At 38.5% G+C, this 25,524-nt stretch overlaps 1 protein-coding gene across 1 annotated transcript in view; it reads right to left on the reverse strand.

The window, feature by feature from the left end:
- The window catches only part of HCN1 (hyperpolarization activated cyclic nucleotide gated potassium channel 1), a 443,459-nt gene that overhangs the window by 99,940 nt on the left and 317,995 nt on the right, over positions 1-25,524 (reverse strand). The window contains exon 4 of the mRNA XM_075839721.1: positions 12,399-12,617. Coding sequence (XP_075695836.1) covers positions 12,399-12,617 — 219 coding nt within the window. The remainder of the gene's footprint in view (positions 1-12,398; positions 12,618-25,524) is intronic.

Consider the following 25,524-nt stretch of genomic DNA (forward strand, 5'->3'; position numbering starts at 1 on the left):
TTGCAGGACGAGTTGTAGTTTTTATTGGTATTATTTTCGGGTATATCCGACTTTATGATCACTTTTTATTCTATATTTTTGGAGGGGTGCTGACCAAAAAAATAGTGAGTCTAGCATTGTTCTTTACTTACTTTTTTTTACGGAGTTCACCGTGCGGGAAAAATAACTTTATAGTTTTATAGTTTGGGTCCTTACGAACGCGGTAATACCAAATATGTGTACTTTTTATAAACATGTTAATTTTTTTCCTATAATAAAATTCTTATTCTTGGGAAAAAAGGCTTTTTTTTTGTTTATGTAACTTATAACTTTTATAAAACATTTTTATTATTTTTTATTTTTCATCCCACTAGGGGACTTGAAGAACTGCAGTACTGATAGCTGCTATAATACATTACACTCTTTAGGTAGTTTAATGTATTATAAACTGTCAGAATGACGCTGAGAGTCACACTGACAGGAAGCCTGAGACCCGGAGGTCATTGTATGGCCTCCGGTTGCCATGATAACCAACACTGATACCCGCAATCAGCCCCCTGGAAAGTTTATTGCTACAACAAACGTTCCCTGCGATGTCACATGATCGGGACCTGAACCAATCAGGTCCCGATCATGTCTAAGGGACCAGAGGCAGGTGTCAGCGCTACTCTGAGGCACCCGATCGCTCTGTTAACACTCACCTTGAATTCATGTCGGCGCTGCACAGAGCTCGGCAAGCGCCGACGTGAATTTACAGTATGCGGTTGAGAATCGGTTAATAAATGTGTTGCATCTTTTGGCTGGTCGTGTGCCACAATTGTGGCGTAATCACCATGGCCATGCACCATCCATTCTACCTTCTCATCGGACATAAAATGAAAAAATATTTGCTCCCCTTACTGATCCTCTTTGCTTCTCCCCACTGAGTCCCCCTGATGCTCCCTCAGCATTCCACAGCTCACATAAGGTCCTGAAGCCGAGCAGTGTCAGGGCCTTATATGCGACACAGCACTCAATGACCTAAGTGATATAAAACATCCTAAGGCTGACTGTCATCAGTATGTTGCAACAGTTGCAACATGCTGAGGGGACCTGGAGGGGAGAAGAGGAGGAGTGGTGAGGTGAGTAATGTATTTATACTCTGATGGGGTGGGTGGTTTGATCAGTGGGGCAAGGTACGTGAGCTGGAACTGGCCTCCATCTTACTGCGTCACACAGAATGAAATCTACACCAGTAGATTTCCACTATAATTTATGCCAGTTTTCTGGTCTTAATTATAGTAAATTTGTTGGGCCGCAGGGGACCGTCCACTTCAGTGGTGTAACTACCGCTGTAGAAGCCATAGCGGCTGCTACGGGGCCCATGCCACCCAGCCAGACACATAACACTATTTCCCGGGCTGGGTGGCATGGGCCCCCTCATTCTCATGGCTTAAGAAAGGGTCCCATCTCAGGCTGCTGGGGAGCAGCTCCGTTCATCACGGGAAAGGGGCTAGGTGAGTATAAGGTTATTTATTTGTTCGGGGTGGCACTATCTACAAGGGGGCTCTCGGAGCTGTGTTTTCTATGTACAAGGGGGAGAGTATGTGGCACTATGTACAAGGGGGGGTATGTGGCACCATCTACATGGGGTGTATGTGGCACTATCTACAATGGGGGACTATGAGTCACTATCTACAAGGGGGGTATGTGTCACCATCTACATGGGGCTGTGTGGCACTATCTACAGGGGTCAGTGTGGCACTGTCTACAAGGGTTTGTTGGTTGTGGGGGAGGGGGGCCCAGTCAAAAGTTTTCTATGGGGCCCAGTCTTTCCGAGTTACGCCCCTGGTCCCCTTTTGTTAAGCCATGCCCCTTTTTCCAAAAGGGGCGAGGGTGCTGTATAATGCCCAAAAGTCACAATTTTCAATGCAAATTGTGACTTTTGGGGCATTTTTTTATTTTTTTATGCCATAAAACTGGCATAGAAAAGTTGATAAATTCCACCCTCTGTATAAAATCACGGAGATACATAATGTCCGCTTTGCATCATGGATCTGTAATACATTAGAGTGCCCGAGATTTTAGAAGTATTCATCAAGAGTTGTGAGTCATTTTATAGATTATGTTGCAGAAATGCCTCAAATCTGTGTCCCTGCAGCACTACTGATCCATTTTGTACAGCATAGACTATATTGGCACCATATACTGTAAATAACTGATAACATACATATATCTTACTGTATATCAATATTTTGAAACCATTACCAAAATTTCCAGTATAGAAATGACATATTTACCATGTTTTAATAAGATTGGAAAAAAAAACAAAAACGATTTCTTTTGAAATGCCCAAAACAAAGTATGTTAACTTCCTACCAGGAGCAAGTAAATTATGTGCTCAAAATATAAAAAACACTCGGCAGGGGATATTTTCATGGGAGAGAGTAGCCATCTGTACATTTGCCCGTCATTTCAATATTACTTTACAAAGCTTTCTATTATAAACGGACTGCGGAGAACTGAGATATTTCCTGATGCCGGTTAATAGGTTTTAACTTATTCTTTACTTTTTAATTGTGGAATCTAACTTTAAAGTATACTACAAATAGGGATCATGCAGTGGTACCCACATGTGTGCTAGTACAACAATTTTATTAAAACACTTTAATAAATTGCTCAGGAGCATATTCTCCATTTGGGAACTGCAGTACCATAATAAGAAGTTTATTACTTAACATAATGTACTATAGTGTTAGAATTTTTTGCTAACATTCATTTTGATCGATTAATATTTCATACAAGAATATAAAATTATGTATAACATGCAGATCCAGTCTACCACTGTTGGTGACTTCACATGATCCCTGTGGCCAATCTCAGCATGCTGTGGTTGACACAGAATTACTAAAGACGGCTAAGGGGTGACCTAATAATTATGTATAAATATATCAAAGGTCAATACGGAGATCTCTCTCTTGATCTATTCATTTCCAGTACTGTTACTAAAACAAAGGGGTATCCTCTACGTATAGATGAAACACAAACATAGAAGGAGATTCTTTACTGTTAGGGTATGTTCACATGCAGTAGCAAAATACGTCTGAAATTACGGAGCTGTTTTCGCCTGAAAACAGCTCCTGATTTAACAACTCGCGTTTTTTGCGGCGGATTTTATGGACGTTATTGGAGCTGTTTGTCAATGGGGTCAATGAAAAACGGCTCCAAAAACGTCCCAAGAAGTGACATGCACTTCTTTGACACGGGCGTCTTATAACAGGGACGCGTAAAATTACACCTCGTGGGAACAGAACATAGTAAAACCCATTGAAAGCAATGGGCAGATGATTGTAGGCGTAATGGAGCCGTTTTTTCAGGCGTAATTCGAGGCTTAAAACGCCCGAATTACGTCTGAAAACAGTGCGTGTGAACATACACTTACGTCTGAAAACAGAGCGTGTGAACATACACTTACGTCTGAAAACAGTGCGTGTGAACATACCCTAAGAGCAGTGAGACTATGGAATGCTCTGCCAGAGGAAGCTATTATGAGCCTGCAGGTAGAGAAAGGGGGATTACAGGCCAGGCTGCAGAAAGGTAAGGAAAATACCACTTCCCCATAAGATGTATTACTAAGTGTACGAATTCACATATTCAACTTATTTATGCCAAAAAAAACTATGATAATATGTACACTTTAAGAGGGTGTTGCATCTGAACAAACCAAATATGAAAGCTGCCCCAATGATCAACAGATCGGCATCAGTCAGACTGCTTAAACCATTGGCAAAAACTGCCGTGGAAGGCTAGCATCAGTCACTTTTCAGTCCCTGCTTTTACAGTCAATCTCCAGTCCCTGGTGGTGAGGGGTACATTTTACATTGTTGTATCAGAAGTAGTGGGGGAGGGATGTTACAACTGCTGTAAGGACATACCGGGCTCATGTAAGTTGCTGTCACCATTTAAGCCCATTCAGATGCTGGACTGATAAATAAAGCTGCACATATTTACTATGTTGATGAATATAATAGCTATTACATACTCTCTGTAGGAAGAACAATCTGCAAATGGCAATTTTAAGAATCCATTAAGTATATTTAAAAATACGATGACTGATTTGTTTTGGTCCCATCTCATATGTACTACAGAAAGAAGGTCTACCAGTGACCTTCAGGGGGGTTACATATGCTATCCTTGTGTGGATTATAGCTCATCTATATGACTTTTTCCTAAAACATCTCCGCAGTCAGAAATAGGTGAGAAATGTTAATGGTAATTGAACAAAATGACGCGATGAATCAGGCATTTCTGCATCTACCATTGAGTGATTCACACGTCAAGATGGAAAAATGTTCCATGGCTAATAAATGATTCACTCACTGTCTATCCTCATTAAACCATCTTAAAGGAGCCCCTGCAAGAAATGGACTGAGATTAGGAAAATGAGTCTGGTTCTATTAACCTTTCAGAGTAAAATGGATATGATTAGATGTAGCCTATTTTTATACTCATATATGTTTTGTAGACAATAAACACAGCAAATATAAGGGTAGAAATAGACAAAGTGAAGATGAGACTAGCAAACAAAGAGGCTGTTTGACCCAATAAGAAATTTAACACCGTCATTCATTTACCTTTACCACTATCACATACATAAAGAGATGAGATGTTTAATGTAACATACAAAATAAAAGAGTAACATTAAAAATGGACACAAATTCATGTTTAACCCATTATTCTGCAGTGTTAAGCCAGAGAAACGCAGAGGAGGTAGCTGCCAATTGCCTCATATTAGCAAAAACGCATCCAAACCCTTTCTAAAATCGTTTAATGAATCAACCATCACAACATTTTCTGGGAGAGTGGTCCAATGTTTCAGTGCTTTTACAATAAAGAACCCTGATCAAGTTGGGGAGCATTGTGATGCACCCCCTTAGGCAGTGGAGGCACCTGAGAACTAGGCAGCCACCTACCCACAATCCTGGCACTCATGGAATTTATGGTCATGTATTTTATACTAAATAGTTTAATAGTGGTATTAGTGTGTCATGAATACCGGAAAAAAACAATTGTACATGTAAAGCAGGGATATAAGGCCAATAAACGTTAACATCCTTGTCACAAGACAAAGTATTTAAGCTCTTACAGCCATAACATCACCCCTATCAGACTGGAACAAAAACCATAAAGCCATGGCATCAATGCCTTCAGACTGGAACACTGACCCTAACTATATACAACCATGACATCAATGCCCTCACACTGAAACACTAACCTTAACCCCATACAGCCATGAAATCAACCCCATCACACTGAAACACTGACCTAAAACCCATACAGCTTTTACATTAACCCCATTGGACAGGAAAACAGACTTTAATCACATACAGCCATTACACCAACCCTGCCAAGCTGAAACAATGACCTTAACCCCATACAGCCATGACATCATCCTTATGAGACTGGAACACTGACCATTTTGTCCAACCAGACTTTCCTAATGCCCTTGGGGCTCAATGGACACAAGTCCATCATCCACCAGAATCCATGTGATGTTCATGTGTCCACATACTTTGGCCATGCAGTGTTTATTACCTACAGCTAAAAGACAATTGTTACTTCTTAAATACAAGAAAATATTTTAAAAAAAGTACAAAAAAATACCATATACTATGAACTGGGAAATGCCCAAGGTTTACTATTTTTCTATTCTAATGATTGTCTTTGGCATGAGATCTTCCAGAACGGTGTATCTACTCCTGGTGAAAGCACATTTCCATTAATTTTTCTGTTTTTCCCACTGACCTTTCCCATATGACAAAGCTATGTATCCATACATACACAGTGTATACCTCACCGGGCGTCTGCCGCAGAGAAACAGAACATACTGACCTAAATGTAATTACTGCAGTGTGTATAATTCTTACAGAACACGTACAATTTCAGAAGGCAAGGTACAAATCCAGATGCTATTTCCAGCATACACCTGCTGTAATAACTTGCTGACAGTGAGGGTTTAAACATAAAAAATAGCATTGTTCTACTACCGGTGGGAATTATGGCCGATGTCCTATAATTAAACAAGTGTCATGTTCTCGGTTATACTTTGTCTTGTTCACATGTTTTTGTCTTTCTTCATCTTTTATCATTTTGTCACATTATTTTTATTATTATTATTATTATTATTATTATTATTATTATTATTATTATTATATCCTCGAACTTAAAACATTCCTGTTTGTGATCACTATGAAAAAATTGCCCATTCTATTTCAGATTAATAAGTTTGACACTTGTCAGCTTTGAAGAGGCTCTGTCACCAGTTTATAACTTCCCTATCTTCTACCTAGTCTAATAGGCGCTTTGATGTAGATTACTGTTTTTTGTATTTTTAAAAAACGTTTATTATTGACCAAGTTCTGAAAATTTTGGGATTTATGCAAAGCTTTTCTAAATGCCCAATTGGGCTTTTTTTTTTTTTCATTAACCAAGTGGGCGTTGTATAGAAAAGTGTATGATGCTGACTTTCTCTTCATTCCAGCCCAGCTTGATTCACAGCGCAGCATGATCCCGCGAGATTCCGCTGTGACGTGACTTCCTTTCGCAGGTCCTTCACCGGAGCGATGGAAGACTGAACAGACTTTGCCTCCAGCCGCTACAGATTCGGATAAACGTCCTGGCACGGCTGGAGGCGATGTCCGTTCAGTCTTCCGTCGCTCCGTGAAGGGCCTGCGAGAGGAAGTCACGTCACAGCGTGATCTCGCGAGATCACGCTGTGCTGTGAATCAAGCTGGGCAGGAAAAAAGAGAAGTGTATGACGCTGATTGTTCAGTGTCATACACTTTTCTATACAACGCCCTCTTGGTGAATAGAAAAAAAAACGCCCAGTTGGGCATTTAGAAAAAAATTGCATAAATTGAAAAATTTTCATAACTTGGTCAATAATTAACATTTAAAAAAAACTGTAGTTATCTACATCAAAGTGCCTATTAGATTAGGTAGGAGATAGGGAAGTTATAAACTGGTGACAGCCTCTTTAAATTAAAAACTAATATACAGAAATTCCTTTAATTCGGTATTCGATGATCCAGAACATTTGATAATTCAACACTTGTATTCAGCATTATTATGTGGAAGTTCATAGGACCAGAAGCAGAAGGCTGAGCAGAGAGTTAGAGCGATAGCATTTTTGGTTTAGCTTTAGATTTTATCCAGAAGGTTCTCTACCTTTAAGGGCTCATGCACACGTTCCTATTACAGCTCTGTACAAACTCTGAGTTGTATGGAGCAGTAAGTCTATGGAGCCCTACTGTAAAATCGTATGCTTCCAATTTTATACGAAGGCATAATGTGCAATGTTTCATTATGCAGATATTTTCTACTTCAGGCATTGATTCTACAGGAGAATACCACTGCAATATGGTGCCACAGGGACTCTACCATACAGGCTCTCTGCACATGGCCCTACTGTGTGCATAAGCCGTAGCACTGAGTTTATGATCACAATGATCATCTGATAATCCAATTAGGTACCTTTGATGCTATTTTACAGTATTATTTATACAATTTATTACCCTCTATTACTAGGCCACCCAACGTCCTTATTTTTCCCAAGATGGTTTTGGTTATTTGCTTTTTCTACTTGGCCTCAAAACTGATCCATACATTGTAATTCATTTATTTGACATTTTCACATATTATCTAGCCTATACTTGCAGTTCTATCAAATTGGTTTTCATAATATTTTTAATAATTGTAAAACGTGAAATATTTCCTGAAAATAAGCTGGGGCGAACACTGAGAAAGCAAAATCAATATGGAGTCTCCTTCTTCTAAAGGTTTTTGGTCAGCTACTGAGTGGTATTCTGTGGGCTCTGTACTCTGTCGGCACCAACCCCCTATTTGGGCTTAAAAGAAACACTGTTCCGTACTAGATCCCTTTCCCCTTGTCTCTAAAGCAGCGGTGAAATCTTTAGCTGTGCCACTGAATAGATGTTTTCTCAATGCTTTTTCAAGAATATCCCACTTTTATTAACAATGTAAGACAGAGGCTCCTTGGCTTCATTAGAGGAAATGATTCTGATGGCCTTCCATCTATACAGAACATGTACACCTCCATTTTGAATTGCCTCCTAAACCCTGTTGTTATCATTGTACATACAGGTCTAATAGGTTATTTGTGAATCAATTCATAGGAAATAGATCCTTGCGGCAAGTAATTGGCTACAAAGTTATCTCCAAATGAGGTTGTCTTCTACTGGACCTTTGGGGCACATTATTGTGTTGGAGTCTGGGCCCACTGGAGGCCCCTTGCACCGGTGGTGGGCGAGTCAGACCCTACTCATTAATCAATGTGGAAGTCTTTAAAGAGGCTCTGTCACCACATTATAAGTGCCCTGTCTCCTATATAAGGAGATCGGCGCTGTAATGTAGGTGACAGTAATGCTTTTTATTTTAAAAAACGATCTATTTTCACAACGTTAGGAGCGATTTTGGTTTATGCTAATGAGCTTTCTTAATGCCCAAGTGGGCGTATTTTTACTTTCGACCAAGTGGGCGTTGTACAAAGGAGTGCATGACGCTGACCAATCGGCATCATGCACTCCTCTCCATTCATTTACACTGCACTAGCGATATAGTTATATCACTATGTGCAGCTACATACACAAGCCCTAACATTACTACAGTGTCCTGATAATGAATACACATGACCATCCAGCCTGGACGTCATGTGTACTCAGAATCCTGACACTTCTGAATCTTTTTTGTGAGATTCCGGCAAGTGAAACGAAATCTCGTTTACCTCCGTGATCTCGCGAGATTTCGTTTCACTTGCCGGAATCTCACAGAAAAGATTCAGAAGTGTCCTGATAATGAATACACATGACGTCCAGGCTGGATGGTCATGTGTATTCATTATCAGGACACTGTAGTAATGTTAGGGCTTGTGTATGTGGCTGCACATAGTGATATAACTATATCGCTAGTGCAGTGTAAATGAATGGAGAGGAGTGCATGATGCCGATTGGTCAGCGTCATGCACTCCTCTGTACAACGCCCACTTGGTCGAAAGTAAAAATACGCCCACTTGGGCATTAAGAAAGCTCATTAGCATAAACCAAAATCGCTCCTAACGTTGTGAAAATAGATTGTTTTTTTAAATAAAAAGCATTACTGTCACCTACATTACAGCGCCGATCTCCTTATATAGGAGACAGGGCACTTATAATGTGGTGACAGAGTCTCTTTAACCAATATATGGAATATGATTTTTAAATAGATTACCAATGAAAAACCAAACAACTATAGATATGGTATAAAAGTAAAAGTTATAGACTGTATATTCTTTCTTCCAAGAAATAAGACATATACTGAATCTTTACAGTCACAAAACATGTTACTGTCTTGTTATTGTACTGCAGCCTTTCAGTAGTTAGAGAAAATTTGACAGAGATACAAAGTGCTTTATGTAGGGTCAAAGTGAAAATTTTTCTTGCCGTCTATTCACTTCATTACACAAACCCACTGTGGCAATACTCACGCTAGTCTTCTATGACCAGGTGGTGCCTCTGGCTACCAATCCGATTGTCAGTGAAGAACACGCCGTGGTAGGACTGAGTCTATTCATTCCCATTCAAGCTATCCAGAATTATTGGGATAATAAAAGCCACCAGTAAACATAAGGAAACATCTTAACGTTCAGTAGAAAGTGTTATATTTATGTCAACCCCAGTAGCTTTGCATTTGTTGCCTATTCTGAATTTGCTTGCAGGAAATAACAGACAATTTTGACAAAATATAACAAGAAAGTAGAATGAGGAGTCTTCTCTTCACAGCGATGTCAGAATGAGGACACGAGAAACCTAAAGCATCTAATATAGAAATCATACTTTCATCTTCAAAGCCTGACAGATACTTGGTTACTGTTAGATTTTTTGTTTTTTTTACTTTACACAAGTGAAAGTAAAGGTAAATGTGATGTTTATAATATGAGAAATATTAGGTTCTACCAGTATTGAATCTATGCATGATAAATCTGTGTGTAACGTCAGCTCAGAACTGGAAAAATCTATATCCATATACTATAGTGGGATACATGCCATAAAGACCGGTCACGTCAGTGATAGGGTTTGCCTGCAGCCATCACTAGGGGGAGTTTACTATCTACAGATTTATGCAGCCCTCATTGTCTTCAATTATAGCTGTAAACATGCATATGCAGTATGTTTCCCCTAGTGGTGGCTAGATGCAGCCAAAATGTTATTATGTCAATTTATGGCTGTCTAAAGGCTAGCAGATGATTTGGAGCACTGTATCCAAAACAATGAAGGCCAACCCCTATTGAGATATATTATGTAACAGAACGGTGATCTTTAATAAATGAGTAGTACTCTGTAGGTGGAAAAAAACTGACTTGTTTAGCTTGAAGAAAAGCTATAAGTCTTGGGGCCCATGCATTAAGGATCTGTGTTGTACGGTACTATAACATGGACCTGCACCATGCAGCATGTGCAAAGTGCCATTCAGGCCCTCTACTGTCCATGAACACATCTTGTGCATGGGATCTTAAGTTGTCCATAGACATGAGATTTTTGTCTGTGGGTTTAACCGTACTGTGCCCTTGATGGAAATCAGACAGGTTGGATTCTAGCGCATCGAATACTTTGTTTCCCTTGATAAGTGGCACAGCGGAGTCCAGTGGACACATATTCATCCTCACTATATTTCCATAAGAGTTTAAAAAGACAGCTCCCATCTGAATAATCCTCCACCCATCAGCTATCATTTACCTATGACCATTTTATTCTGGGTTCACACAGTGTAGATTTGGCACAGCTTTTGAATAAAAAATGGAGAAGAGAAGTAAAAAGGAAAAATGTATAACTATAGAGGAAAGCTTTATGTTATGGAGATCCAGTCTAGTTCATTACAAAAATGCTACAATTGGCTAGGTTGTATGTAAAGTAAATGCATTTTTATCATAAAGGCAAGTAAATGTTCTTTACAATAAGAGTGTCTACTCTTATGACTAGGAGGGATGTATGGAGTTAATTTGTTCAAATAAACTCTTCTGACTGCCCTTGTGGGGTAAGTAAGGAATTTGCTTTCCCTTGGGCAGCAAGAATGGCCAGTCACCCGGGCCAGGGGGTATATTTTACCTTCATCTAGACCAAGTAACTAGGACGGAGAGAAGTCAATGACTATATATCTTTTTCAAATCTCTCTATAGAAACTGTGTACCTATGTAAGTATGATAAGAAAGCAAAAACATTTTGAACGTAATACACTTCTCCAGGGACTTTGAATGTTATCATTTGCTATGGGGTTAAGAAAGCAAACACAATACTAACATGTTAAGTGATAAATCAATGGTTTAAATTTTGTCATCATTAACTCTCAATAACCCAATTAAAGTGACAGTCTAACAAAGTGCTCCCGCAGCATATGTGCAGCAGCCCAAGGACATGAAGTGTGTTGTTTTTTTTTTGTCTAGGGAAGTCCAAGGAAGTCAGCATAGAAACAAGGAGAGTAATTTTCATTTATCAATGTCATTTGTTTCAAGTACAAACCACAGACTGTTCAGTCTTCTCTATTTATTTGCCAATGCATTTCTATTGATTTTTACTGCATGCTATCCAATACATTACTAAAAATCTGTAACAAAATAATTTATTTCTAGGTTCAGAAAATATGGTACCCAACATGACCTTCAGAGCAAATCATTTATATTGCTAAAACAAATGCTCAAACAGCCAAAAATGCAAGGCAAAATACATACTATGGCATACAATGTTTTTTCTTGTTTTTTTTTTATATGTGACCAAATACTGAAAGCAAAGCTTAAAAAAAAACTTTCAAATATCCTGTTAGGACAGTCTGAACCCCTCGTTCATGACCTTCATAATTTAGCCAGTGCAGAGAGCAGGTAGAATTTTTCCCCTAGCTCTGGATGACACAGCATGTCTGTGGATTACATGGACAGCCCATTGATTTCAGTAGGCACCATGATAAATAAAGACTTGTCTGCCAGGTTCACCCACAGATTACTGCTGTCCTAGGGTCCTAGCACTGGTACATCTTGTGGTCAACTTACTGTATTTTTGGGGACCCTTTCTTTTTTAAGTGATTGACAAAAGTGGACAAGCCCTTTGAAAATATTTGCTGAAGGGGAAAATCAAATTTTGAGATTTGTATTTATTTTATTTTTTTAAAGAACAGGTTACAAATTAAATTATGATACTTAATAGTTTGAATCCCATTTGCAAAACCTCAGCAGCAATACCGGTAAATTTAAAGAAAAAATGAATAGGCATAGTTCAGATATGTTATATATGTATGTTCATTTTCTGGAACTAGAACTGTTCTTCTACATTATTGTATTGCCTGTCATTTGATTCCTTGTTGGCAGTCTAGGTAGATATAAGCAAAACAAAAGTTACCTTTTCTTGATATTGTCGACGTGAAGAGTCTAAGGACTGGATTAAGGCTGTAGCGTGGCCAACAAACATGGCGTAGCATGTGGCGCCAACAATCATACTCAGCATAGTTATCCATAGGTCGGACATGCTAACAGGAGCCCTGGCTCCATAACCAATGCACAGCATATGGCTCATGGCTTTGAAGAGTGCATACGAGTACTGTTTTCCCCAGGAGTCATTCTAGAAAAAATAAAAGCAAACTTTTTAAAATAATTAATGATTTACGAACAATACATTCAAATGAGTTAAATAAATACCATTTCAGTACATAGTAATGTGTTTAGTCTTACAGTTCAAATAAAATTCTCGTGCAAACCATTTCATGCATGTGAAATGTATGTACAGTATTCCACCTGCACTGACAAGCAATGCCTGGGAGACCCTGTCTAATGTCGCGAATCACACTGAGTGAAGATGATTAGGTAGTTTTCCTAACTCTCCCATGTATCTACTCATGCTTCCACATCAATTGATTTTAGCTTAAGGGGAATAACATTCCTTCGTTGTCTGTTGCGAAACTAAAGATAGATGATTATGTAGCTGGCTCGATTAACTATAGGTATAATGGGTATGACATTCTGAGTAAAGACCTACAACACTTGACAGACTTTGAAACGTTCATATAGATAAAACAATAACTATAATGTATATATATTTATAATCTTGTTCAAAGATAAATATCTTTATTGGTCTCCAGTTTACTACACCAATACTGCGCTCCTTATGTTTATCTCCTTCTTATCACTCGTCTCCATGGATAGGGCAACATGGCTGCTTTAGTTGGCTTTTGCCCCAGGAATATTGCTTCGAAGTATAGCCCTTATGTAAGTGTTGCCCCTGTCTAAGTTGGAATGTTTAATCATGACATCAACGTCAATTACAAACCTTATCGATCTATAAATTACTTTGTCATGACAGACCATGCAAACTATTCCATTAAAAAATTCCAAACTTTGACAAGTGCCGTTACCAGTTTTGAAAAAGTTTGGTATTAGAGAGTTTTGATGATGATGTCGATGAACTAAAAACCCTCAAGATCACTATAACAATGGGTCACTATGACCCTCAGGCTTTCAGTTCAGAGATGTCAACATTTCTAAAGATCTAAATTGCATGTTGACAATGTTGACAGTGCTCCCATAAATTTGGTTTGGTGGAATCTGCCAGCAACAATGAAAACATGGGCCCTATTCAAGAACAGAGTATGGACCCTGCTCTTTTAGGGGGGCAGTGGCCCCTCCTACTTACTGGGCCCCTGTGTAGTGGTACAGGTCACACTCATGGTATGTCAGCTCCTGCTTAGACCATCACTGGTTTCCTTGTTTGCAAACCCTGAGATGTCTGTTTGAAGGAAATCCCTTTACAAATTCATACCATCTTTAGGAAGAGAACAGTGACCAACTTGAATGAAGACTCACTTTTTGATTTCCTATAGACCAGCAGGACATGCCGTTGTCGTACGTATACCGTTTCCACTATCTACTATTAGCTACACACAGTCTTGTATGTAGAGTTTTATCATATTATAGACCACTGGAGGTCAACTGCCTACATTATGGGGGCATGAAATGTATCGTAACTCATTCAAAAGACCGCAATTCAAATCCAGCCAGGACAAGAACAGGGGCTAGCATAAACACACAGTAGTTTTATTTATTTTTTTCCTGCCAAAATTTGCTCTAGTTTTTGGCTACATAGTAGGGAACCCAGAGCACAGATCCTAAAGTATAAACAAGCCCTATATGTGTTGTATCCTGACCCTAGTGAGTAGAGCCTGTCACAGGTCCGTCCATCATAACAGTGACCCAATAACAGTGACAGCCACAATACCCATTATACTGTAAGGATCAGCTACAAGGAAACAATACTCTGTACTTCCGTGCCACTCTGTCTTCTTCTAGCATACATTTACCATAAGCATCCAAATGCACATAGTAAAACCATCTTATTACCCCAAAGGCAGCAAGGAGAAGCTTTTTCCTGGCTCTGGTGGGGATAAAGAAAACAGAGAAGTGGCCATATAGCAGCCCTTCTGTTCTCTATAATAGAGCAGGAGTGTCCCTGGCCAATCATTATACTGGGGACTGCACCCTATCCACCTACATCCTGCTGTAGCAATGTGTCATGTGGCCCTTGGGCTACCAGTTGCCCATCACTGCTATAGATAATTTAGTTTCTTTATAAAGCTATGTACTAGACAAGATAACTACAACTTTGCATAAGTTTTCAATTGCTAACACCTGAACTGTAGTTCCCACAGCATGGATTAATTTATAATAAGTATATGCCTCTATTCATGCCTCATTATCATAAATTACCATGATGTTAATTCTAATTAGCTTAATTATGAAGCGTATGCCTGCATATATTTCTGTTGGTAAATAGGTTCAAATGAAAACTAAAAACTTGTCACTCAACTTTAATTTACTCATTGAAGAATAAGGATATATTACAAGGAGACAATATTCTATAGGAACATTTTCAAACTCTGTATTTGCTGTTAGCTACATTCAATGTCCGAATAACAGCTGCCTGTCTATTAATATATAGGATTTTGATCCTCAATATATGCCCACTTCAGTTATTTTCTTCAGTGTGCTATCCGTTTTTTTAACGGATAGCACACTTGACACATTAATTTCTTTGGAGCTATGCACACTTCCGTTATTTTAATGGAACCGTGTGGCCATTCCGACAAAAATAGGACAGGTCCTACTCCTGTCTGTTTTTGACGGAACAGTCTCGGCCATTCGTGTGCAGACCGTGTTTCATGGATCCATCATTGGCGGCCGTACGACGGGCAATGGAAGTGTGCATGAGGCCTTAGTGTTGTGTATTTAAGGGAGGAAGCAGCATCGTCACTATCCCGCGATCACATCCGGGACAACTGTCATGTATCGGAGCTGGTGGGTGTAAATAAGTAAAAACAAGTAAAATTATAATGTTTCCAAAGTGTCTTTTCTGAACTATTGGGGGATGCATTGTAATTAAAAAAAATAAAAAAAAATATTTATTAATTATTGAGGTTAAAATATGTCAAGATTTGAGTAAGCTGGCTTTTGTGTATAATGTATAATGCACTTTAAAATGTTATATGTTCACACGGGTTATTTTCAGCCGTTTTTCGGGCCGTAAACGTCCCGATAAACGGCTGAAAAATTGGAAGCAGAATACCTACGAACATCTGCCCATTGATTTCAATGAGAAATACGGCGTTCTGTTCCGACGGGGCATTATTTTACGCCTTTTTTTCAAATAAGGTAAAAAGAAGTGCAGGTCTCTTCTTGAGCCGTTTTTGGAGCCATTTTTCATTGACTCAATAGAAAAACAGCTCCAAAAATGGCCGCTAAAAACGCTAGTTGCTTAAAAACCGGCTGAAAATCAGAGGCTGTTTTCTCTTGAAAACAGCTCCGTATTTTCAGCCGTTTTTTGTTAAGCGTGTGAACTTAGCCAAAAACGAATGGTTAACGGAAGGACTTGGGGGGGGGGGGGAATGAGGGGATTTATACTTTGTATATGAAATTCAATGTGATTATTTGCATGGGATTGTCTTACTTTATTGTTTGGTATAGGAAAATAAAAGGATACCTAGTTCCAAAAAGAAAGAAAACAAAACACAGAATCCAAGCCAAATAAAAAAATGTGAAAGTGAAAAAATAAAATAAATTGAATCAAATACCGAGTTTGAAGCCCTAGCCTTACGATTTCCGTAACTAGGCAATGTATATCAAAATAAACAGCAGACAATAGTGAACACAATATAAACGTAAAAAATGATATGTGTTTAAAAAATTTTACACACTAAAACCACAATAAATAAAAGAGAAAAATAAAGTCCTATTACAAAAAAGAATACAAATTTTATTTTCAGCCAGGTAGCTAGCCTGTGCATGTGCATTTTTTAACTAGCATCTGCCATTAAAGCCGAAATTACATCTGATATGAAAGGGTTAAAGTGTACCTCCTATTTCTCATAAAAGTTACAAGTTACAACACTATTTTGTCATATACTTCTAAGGCGAACTGCCAGTAGTGTTTTGTAAAAGATCTTTTATTAGGGTTCACACTGAGTTTTTTGCAGGAGGAAAATCTGCCTCAAAATTCCGTTTGAAATTTTTAGACAGATTTTCCTCTGCCTGCATGACGATTGTCACAGCGTTTTTCACCCACGACCATTGAGCGCAGCGGGCTTAAAACACAGCGAAATACGCTTTCTCTGCCTCCCATTGATATTAATGGGAGGTCAGAGGCGTAAACGCCCGAAGATAGGGCATGTCCCTTCTTTTTCCCACGAGCCGTTTTTTCCGCACGCGGGAAAAAACGCATCTGCCTGGCATTGAAATCAATGGGAGGCATTTTCGGATGTTTTTTGGAGCGGTTTCTGGGTCAAAAATGTTTTCAAAAAAACTCTTTGTGAACTGGCCCTTAGAGTACATGAAGCCTGGTCGTAGGGACTTTGAGGGAGCAAAAGTAGAAGAGTTGCACATAGCAAACATATAAGTTGGGCTTTTTGTTTTCCAAGGTGCCTTATAAAAATTAGAGCTGTTATCTGATGTTATGAACTTCTCTACTTTTCCACTATTTTTTATGCATCACTCTCATTGTTTGGATCCAAATTGTGTGGATACTGTTCATTCTTAAATTAAAATTCTGTTTCTGTTCCTTGCAAATTTTCCAAAATGGTCCAATGTTTACATTCTTACTGTGATGACGTGTCAGGCCACTGACGTTTCCTCCATAGTGATTGGCAGTCATGTGAGATGACATCATTAAAATGACAAAGCATTGCGGCCAGGGTGTGAACTTTGGAATGGCAGGACCGACAAATCTTGGCCAAAGATACCTCTGTCCATATGCCTCGTTAAGGCATCTGGATGTCATAAAGGAGGGTTCCCTCACTCAGGATCTCCTCTGTTAGTCAGATCGGAGGGACAGTGCTTCTATGTATTACCTGGCCGGCATATGTTACTACATTTCTCCAGGAGTGGCCGCTGTTTCCAACAGGGGTTTGTGACCTGGACCCATGGTGATGAGCTGATTACCATGAAGGCTTCAATCTGAAAAGGAGTTGTCTTCATTAAGACAACCACTTAAAATGTAAGTATACAGTTCCAAAATTGTCCTATTTGGGAGATCTTCAGTGGGTTTTGCCATTGTTGGTCAAGCCCCTTAAATCGTACCTAACTTTTCGGAAGACTTTCAGAATAAGCTGTCATATGTGTGTACACAAAGAATAACACTATTTCTGGCCATTATATGACTTGTATTCTGCAATTTTCCCCTCTGCAGGCTATATAGAGGGGAAGATCCTGTTCTCCTATGGGAGAGAGAGAATATATATATATATATATATATATATATATATATATATACTGTATATACCCCGTGCAAAATTTTCAGCTATACTACTCATTACCTCTGTATGATCTCCTCCGTGATGCTGTTTTCATATATATATATATATATATATATATATATATATATATATATAGGTTTTTTTTCAGCTATACTGCTCATTACTTCTGTATGATCTCCTCCATGATGCTGTTTTATATATATATATATATATATATATATATATATATACACACTGGGTGGACATATAAGGGTATGTTCACACGCAGTGACCAAAGACGTCTGAAAATATGGAGCTATTTTCAGGCGAAATCAGTTCCTGATTTTCAGACGTTTTTGTAGCAACTCGCGTTTTTCGCAGCGTTTTTTACGTCCGTTTTTGGAGCTGTTTTTCAATGGAGTCCATGAAAAACGCCTCCAAAAACGTCCCAAGAAATGTCCTGCACTTCTTTTGACGAGCCGTCATTTTACGTGCCGTATTTTGACAGTGACGCGTAAAATAAAGGCTCGTGGGAAGAGAACATCGTAAATCCCATTGCAAGCAATGGGCAGATGTTTGTAGGCGTAATGGAACCGTTTTTTCAGGTGTAATTCGAGGCGTAAACGGCCCGAATTACGTCTGAAACCACTGCGTGTGAACATACCCTTAATCTTACCAGGAGTTGCAGAACATCTGTGTCTTTCTCACTCTGCTCCTGCTCACCCCTCCCCTCTCCATAGACTTGTAATGGCAGCATGTCTGTGTCTTACTCTCTCTCTGCTCCCTCCTCTTGCTCCCCCCTTCCATCTCTTCTATTGGTAGGCACCGAAGAGACGCACTCCCACATTATGCAGTCTGTCTGTAACTAGGGATGGACTTTGCTTGACAACAGGTGTTGGATAGCAGATAACAGGAAGGACACCTATAATTTGCATGGATTACAGAATTTGCAAGGGTAAAACAAACTAAATTTTAACAGTAAGTAAATTACAAAATTGATCTTTATCACGTAGGCCATTATATTAGAATAAGTTGTTTGAAAACTTAGTGTCTATTTAATTTGAATTCAGGTATTAGGGTATGTTCACAAGCACTGTTTTCAGATGTAATTCGGGCATTTTACGCCTCGAATTACGCCTGAAAAAACGCCCCTAATACGCCTACAAACATCTGCCCATTCCTTTCAATGGGAATTACGATGTTCTGTTCCCGCAAGCCTTTATTTTATGCTTCGCTGTCAAAATACGGCGCGTAAAATGACGGCTCGTCAAGAAAAGTGCAGGACACTTCTTGGGACGTATTTGGAGGTGTTTTTCATTAACTCCATTGAAAAAAGCTCCAAATATGGCCGTAAAAAACGCAGCGGAAAACGCAGCGAAAATCGCGAGTGGCTTAAAAAACTTCTGAAAATCAGGAGCTGTTTTCTCTTGAAAACAGCTCCATTTTTTCAGACGTTTTTAGTCTAGTGTGTGAACATTCCCTTACAGCAATGAATCGTATGCAGCCAAAGAGGTAAGTGAATGCGAGTGAAAGGTATTCAAATAGTTACAATGCAGATGGCAAATGCTAAATACAAATAAAGCGGTTCTTAAACTAGTCCCTAGGGAGCCCTATGTTCAATATATCATTGTTTGGTAAGTTAATAAAATGTAATGGCTCTGCTTCATACTCCTGGGATTCGGCACTGATAGCCATAGATTGTATCCTGTTAAGTGCTCCCTCATTGTTGCTTTGACAATCACTATGCTGACGACTGTGATTGTATAGAATACATGGGCCTAATATTATTCTCTTCTGATTATCAAGCATATGTAAAACAGGTGCCAGTACAGAAAATAAAGCCTACATCTCCAGCTCGAAACTCAGAGCAAACCGGAGCTTTTTCATGCTTCAGCCATAATGACTTCATGATGCTACACACATTTACATAAGTATTCCTCTGTTATATATTTATGTGTGAAGTTCACCCCAGCATGGTGGCAAAAAACAGTATATGAATGGAAATAAATACATTGTATCTTTTTACTGCTGTACTCTATCACTGTGATTGGCTGCTATTGGGTTGCTTTTTCTGTTTTTTTTTTTTCTCAATGCTGTCTTTTGGTTGTCAGTATGATTTATTGCTTAAAGTGTACATATCATTACAAAAGAAAAATTACAATTCCTTCTTAGGCAGCTGTAGATATATACTAGATTTAGGGCAGAGAGAAGTGTTGTGTATCCTGCATTTTTTTTACTCCCCTCTCCATCATTTCTGTACATTTTTCTTTCTAACTATGCTGAGTGGGGGAGTTCTTCCCAGTGTAGAGCTAGAGAAGAGAACTGCGTGCTCTGACAAATCAGATGTTTCCCCACGTGCATGAGTCTCACAGACAGGCTGAGACACAGAGAGTATAACATGACCATCCCTCTGCTTCCCTCCCCTCTCACAGCATGAGTCTCACACAAGCTGAGACACAGAGAGTATAACATGACCATCCCTCTGTTTACCTCCCCTCTCACAGCATGAGTCTCACAGACAGGCTGAGACACAGAGAGTATAACATGACCACCCCCCCTGCTTCTCTCCCCTCTCACAGCATGAGTCTCACACAAGCTGAGGCAGAGACACTTCAGCATTTGCCCCCTCTCCTCTCTTCTGTGTCTTCAATTACGCTGCTACTTAAGATAAGTGAAGTGACAGACGGGGAAAGGGGACTACAAGCTGCTTTAAGGGAGAAAGATGCCTAACTATATATATATATCTATATATATATCTATATATATATATCTATCTATATATATATATATATATATATATCTATATATATAGATATATCTATATATATAGACAAATCCAATACACAGGGACTTGCACCCCACACTGGAGGAACGGTGCTGCTTTTACTTTACTAGCTTTTATATATATATATATATATATATATATATATATATATATATATATATAGATCTATATATATATATATATATATATATATATATATATATATATTACAAAGTTTAAATGAATACATGCTGCAAATATTTAATTGAAATGTATAATGTGTTCTCCTTTGTTTGAAGGTGTAAATAAATGGCATTAATGAATTCCATGTTCTGTAGAACAATATTAGGTTTTGGATTGACTTTTTTATATCATCATGGCCCTTTTGAGTATGTCCAGGTAGATTAATGCATTTTTGGTGTTTTTCTTGTACATAACAATATGTGAGATAGGCCTCATGCACATGGTTGTATTATGGTTCTGTGTCATGTACAGAGCCATAATTTGGCAGCCGTAAAGGTACACTGCCTCCTCAGGTCCAGAACAATGTATTTTGTATGGAGTGTTTCTTTAACTATTATCACGCTTTTATGTGACTCTACAGATGTGTTCACCCTTATCTTTGCCCCAATTTATTGTAAAAACGCGAGTTGCTCAAAAAATGTCTGAAAATCAGGGGCTGTTTTCCCTTGAAAACAGCTCCATATTTTGAGACGTTTTTGAGTCTGCGTGTGCACATACCCTAACTCTCAGTTGTCTCTGAGCCAGTGGGCGGAGCCTAACTGCTATCATGTTATCATGCCTCCTATAGACAGCACACATAGAAGAGGAGATCCTGTTCTCCTATGGGAGAGAGAGAGAATAAATAAAAATAAAAAATAAAAAAAATATATATATATATATATATATATATATATATATATAGGTATACATACCCCGTGCAAAATTTTCAGCTATACTGCTCATCACTTCTGTATGATCTCCTCCATGATGCTGCTTATATATAAATCTATTTATAAATATATATATATATATATATATATACACCAGTAGAAAAAACGGCAGCACTCTATTTCAATGTACAGGTTCCAGTAATGCAGGGTGCCAGCTGATAGTCCCGATCCAAAGACCATACGCATATCCAAAAAGAAAATTCAGCAGCACCAAGGTGGGACGGAAACGTTGCATTGCCATGTTGGCACAATAAATTTCACTTTTTTTCACCTTGATCATTGGAGTGCTGCTGAATTTTCTTTTTGGATATATATATATATATATATATATATATATATATATACTACCGTTCAAAAATTTAGGGTCACTGAGAAATTTCCTTATTTTTGAAAGAAAAGCACAATTTTTTTTCAATGAAGATAACATTAAATTAATCAGAAATACACTCTACACATTGTTAATGTGCTAAATGACTATTCTAGCTGCAAACGTCTGGTTTTTAATGCAATATCTACATAGGTGTATAGAGGCCCATTTCCAGCAACCATCACTCCAGTGTTCTAATGGTACATTGTGTTTGCTAAATGTGTTAGAAGTCTAATGGATGATTAGAAAACACTTGAAAACCCTTGTGCAATTATGTTACCACCGCTGTAAACAGTTTTGCTCTTTAGAGGAGCTATAAAACTGACCTTCCTTTGAGCAAGTTGAGAATCTGGAGCATTACATTTGTGGGTTCGATTAACCTCTCAAAATGGCTAGAAAAAGAGAGCTTTCATGTGAAACTCGACAGTCTATTCTTGTTCTTAGAAATGAAGGCTATTCCATGTGAGAAATTGCCAAGAAACTGAAGATTTCCTACAATGGTGTGTACTACTCCCTTCAGAGGACAGCACACACAGGCTCTAACCAGAGTAGAAAGAGAAGTGGGAGGCCCCGCTGCACATCTGAGCAACAAGACAAGTACATTAGAGTCTCTAGTTTGAGAAATAGACGCCTCACAGGTCCTCAACTGGCAGCTTCATTAAATAGTACCCGCAAAACGCCAGTGTCAACGTCTACAGTGAAGAGGCGACTCCGGGATGCTGGCCTTCAGGGCAGAGTGGCAAAGAAAAAGCCATATCTGAGACTGGCTAATAAAAGGAAAAGATTAATATGGGCAAAAGCACACAGACATTGGACAGAGGAAGATTGGAGAAAAGTGTTATGGACAGACGAATCGAAGTTTGAGGTGTTTGGATCACACAGAAGAACAATTGTGAGACGCAGAACAACTGAAAAGATGCTGGAAGAGTGCCTGACGCCATCTGTCAAGCATGGTGGAGGTAATGTGATGGTCTGGGGTTGCTTTGGTGCTGGTAAAGTGGGAGATTTGTACAAGGTAAAAGGGATTTTGAATAAGGAAGGCTATCACTCCATTTTGCAACGCCATGCCATACCCTGTGGACAGCGCTTGATTGGAGCCAATTTCATCCTACAACAGGACAATGACCCAAAGCACACCTCCAAATTATACAAGAACTATTTAGGGAAGAAGCAGGCAGCTGGTATTCTATCTGTAATGGAGTGGCCAGCGCAGTCACCAGATCTCAACCCCATAGAGCTCTTGTGGGAGCAGCTTCACCGTATGGTATGCAAGAAGTGCCCATCAAGCCAATCCAACTTGTGGGAGGGCCTTCTGGAAGCATGGGGTGAAATTTCTCCCTATTACCTCAGCAAATTAACAGCTAGAATGCCAAAGGTCTGCAATGCTGTAATTGCTGCAAATGGAGCATTCTTTGACGAAAGCAAAGTTTGAAGGAGAAAATTATTATTTCAAATAAAAATCATTATTTCTAACCTTGTCAATGTCTTGACTATATTTTCTAGTCATTTTGCAACTCCTTTCATAAATATAAGTGTGAGTTTTCATGGAAAACACCAAATTGTCTGGGTGCCCCAAACTTTTGAACGGTAGAGTATATATATAGTTTTTTTTGTTTTGTTTTTTTCCAGCTATACTGCTCATTACTTCTGTATGATCTCCTCCATGATGCTGCTTTTTTTATATAAATATATATATATATACAATTTATTTATTTTTCATCTATACTGCTCATTACTTCTGTATGATCTCCTCCATGATGCTGCTTTTACTATATATATATATATATATATATATATATATATGTATATATATATATATATATATATATATATATATATATATATATATAGTAAAAGCAGCATCATGGAGGAGATCATACAGCAGTAATGAGCAGTATGGATGAAAAATAAATAAATTCTATATATATATATATTTATATAAAAAAGCAGCATCATGGAGGAGATCATACAGAAGTAATGAGCAGTATAGCTGAAAATTTAGCACTGGGTGGACATATAAGGGTATGTTCCCACGCAGTGACCAAAAACGTATGAAAATACAGAGCTGTGACTCTACAGATGTGTTCACCCTTATCTTTGCCCCAATTTATTGTAAAAACGCGAGTTTCTCAAAAAACGTCTGAAAATTCAATACAATAATCGACATGCTTGCCCAATACTTTACAGGCTGCAATTCACATCACAACCACTTGGTCGTCACACATCATATAGCCTAGACATCTCATGACAGAGTATTGCAAAATCATGTTTTTTTTCAAAGCTGGTCACCTCGCAACACACAACTCGGGATAGTTAAAATATGAGGAAAGGTAAGAAAGGACACATCTGTAATAACCTTTTTATGTATGAATATCCAGTTAAAATCCATGCACTTTATATATTGACTACCTCATATCTCAGTGCTGGGACTATTATTTATTTATTTATAAACTATGGACAAATGGACTATTTATTAGTTTCTCATTGCTTATATATCGCCAATATAACCCACAGCGCTGTACGAAAATTGTCACCATTAGCTTCAATCCCTGCCCCCAACGGGGTCACGGTCTAAACAAATCAGTTCAGAATGTGTAATATGAATCTTATGAACCACTTCATGAATTACATACCAATATTGCCCCAGACAGTAAGTGGAATAACAGTGTCACAAGCCTCACCATATATTCTACAAGACCTATAACCCCATATGTATTTCATAAATTACTTATTAAGTACCCCAAAAAAATTCTCTCCTTCCAAAACAACAATTATTAAGCCATAGTATAAGATGCCAACCCCAATTAGCTAACATTACAATGGATCAATGCCAAAATGGAACTTTCTGCTGAAGATAGAGATCGACTTATGGGAGTTTTAAAAACGACTTATGTGTCACTGGAGGAAGAGAAATCTCTTTAATATTGTAATGGAATTAAAGATTTCCATGGCTGTTGGACAAATATGTAACTGAAGGATTAGGCAAATCATTTTTATAGGCGTAAAGCTGAACCAAGAGATAACGTACATATTGAGGATTAAGAAAAAAAATCATCTGAGAATCACTCACACAGGGATTTTGTTTTATCCTAGTAAATTAAAACTATTATCAGCTGTTCAAAAATCAGTTTTTAATTTATATTGAACACCAAGACACACGCAGTATGCAAACTGTGAACCTAAAGGATATTGTCAGTATATTGTGAGGCCAAGAGCCAAAACTGACTGATGATTTATGTTTCCTAGTCATTAAAGGGGTCGTCTCATCATAGACATATTGCTGGTATACACCACCAATGTCTGATCGGTGGAGGTCAGACGGATTGCTAAAGCAAAGTGGCAATAGCGTTATGAAAAGAGCGTCTCCTGATCTCCTGTTGGCTTTGCTTGCATTTTTCCGTGCTGGCAAGTGGATGATCATTATAATTTTCTCTTCATTTAGGTTAGGGCCTTCTGGTGAATTCATGATGGTCACAAAAATATTGTCTCGCAACCTCAATATTTTCCTATGGGGAAAAAAGTTGCAGCGTCCAACTTTTGCGATTGCTTCTATAAACTCTAAAACAGAGCAGAGAGAAGGAGCAGCCATGTATGAAAAGGGCATCACTGTGCAATAACTAGCTAACTATGGCTTATGGCTGTTATCACTATAAGGCTTTGTTTACACA

Source organism: Rhinoderma darwinii, chromosome 1 (assembly GCF_050947455.1).
Source record: "Rhinoderma darwinii isolate aRhiDar2 chromosome 1, aRhiDar2.hap1, whole genome shotgun sequence".
Classification (NCBI taxonomy): Eukaryota; Metazoa; Chordata; class Amphibia; order Anura; family Rhinodermatidae; genus Rhinoderma; species Rhinoderma darwinii.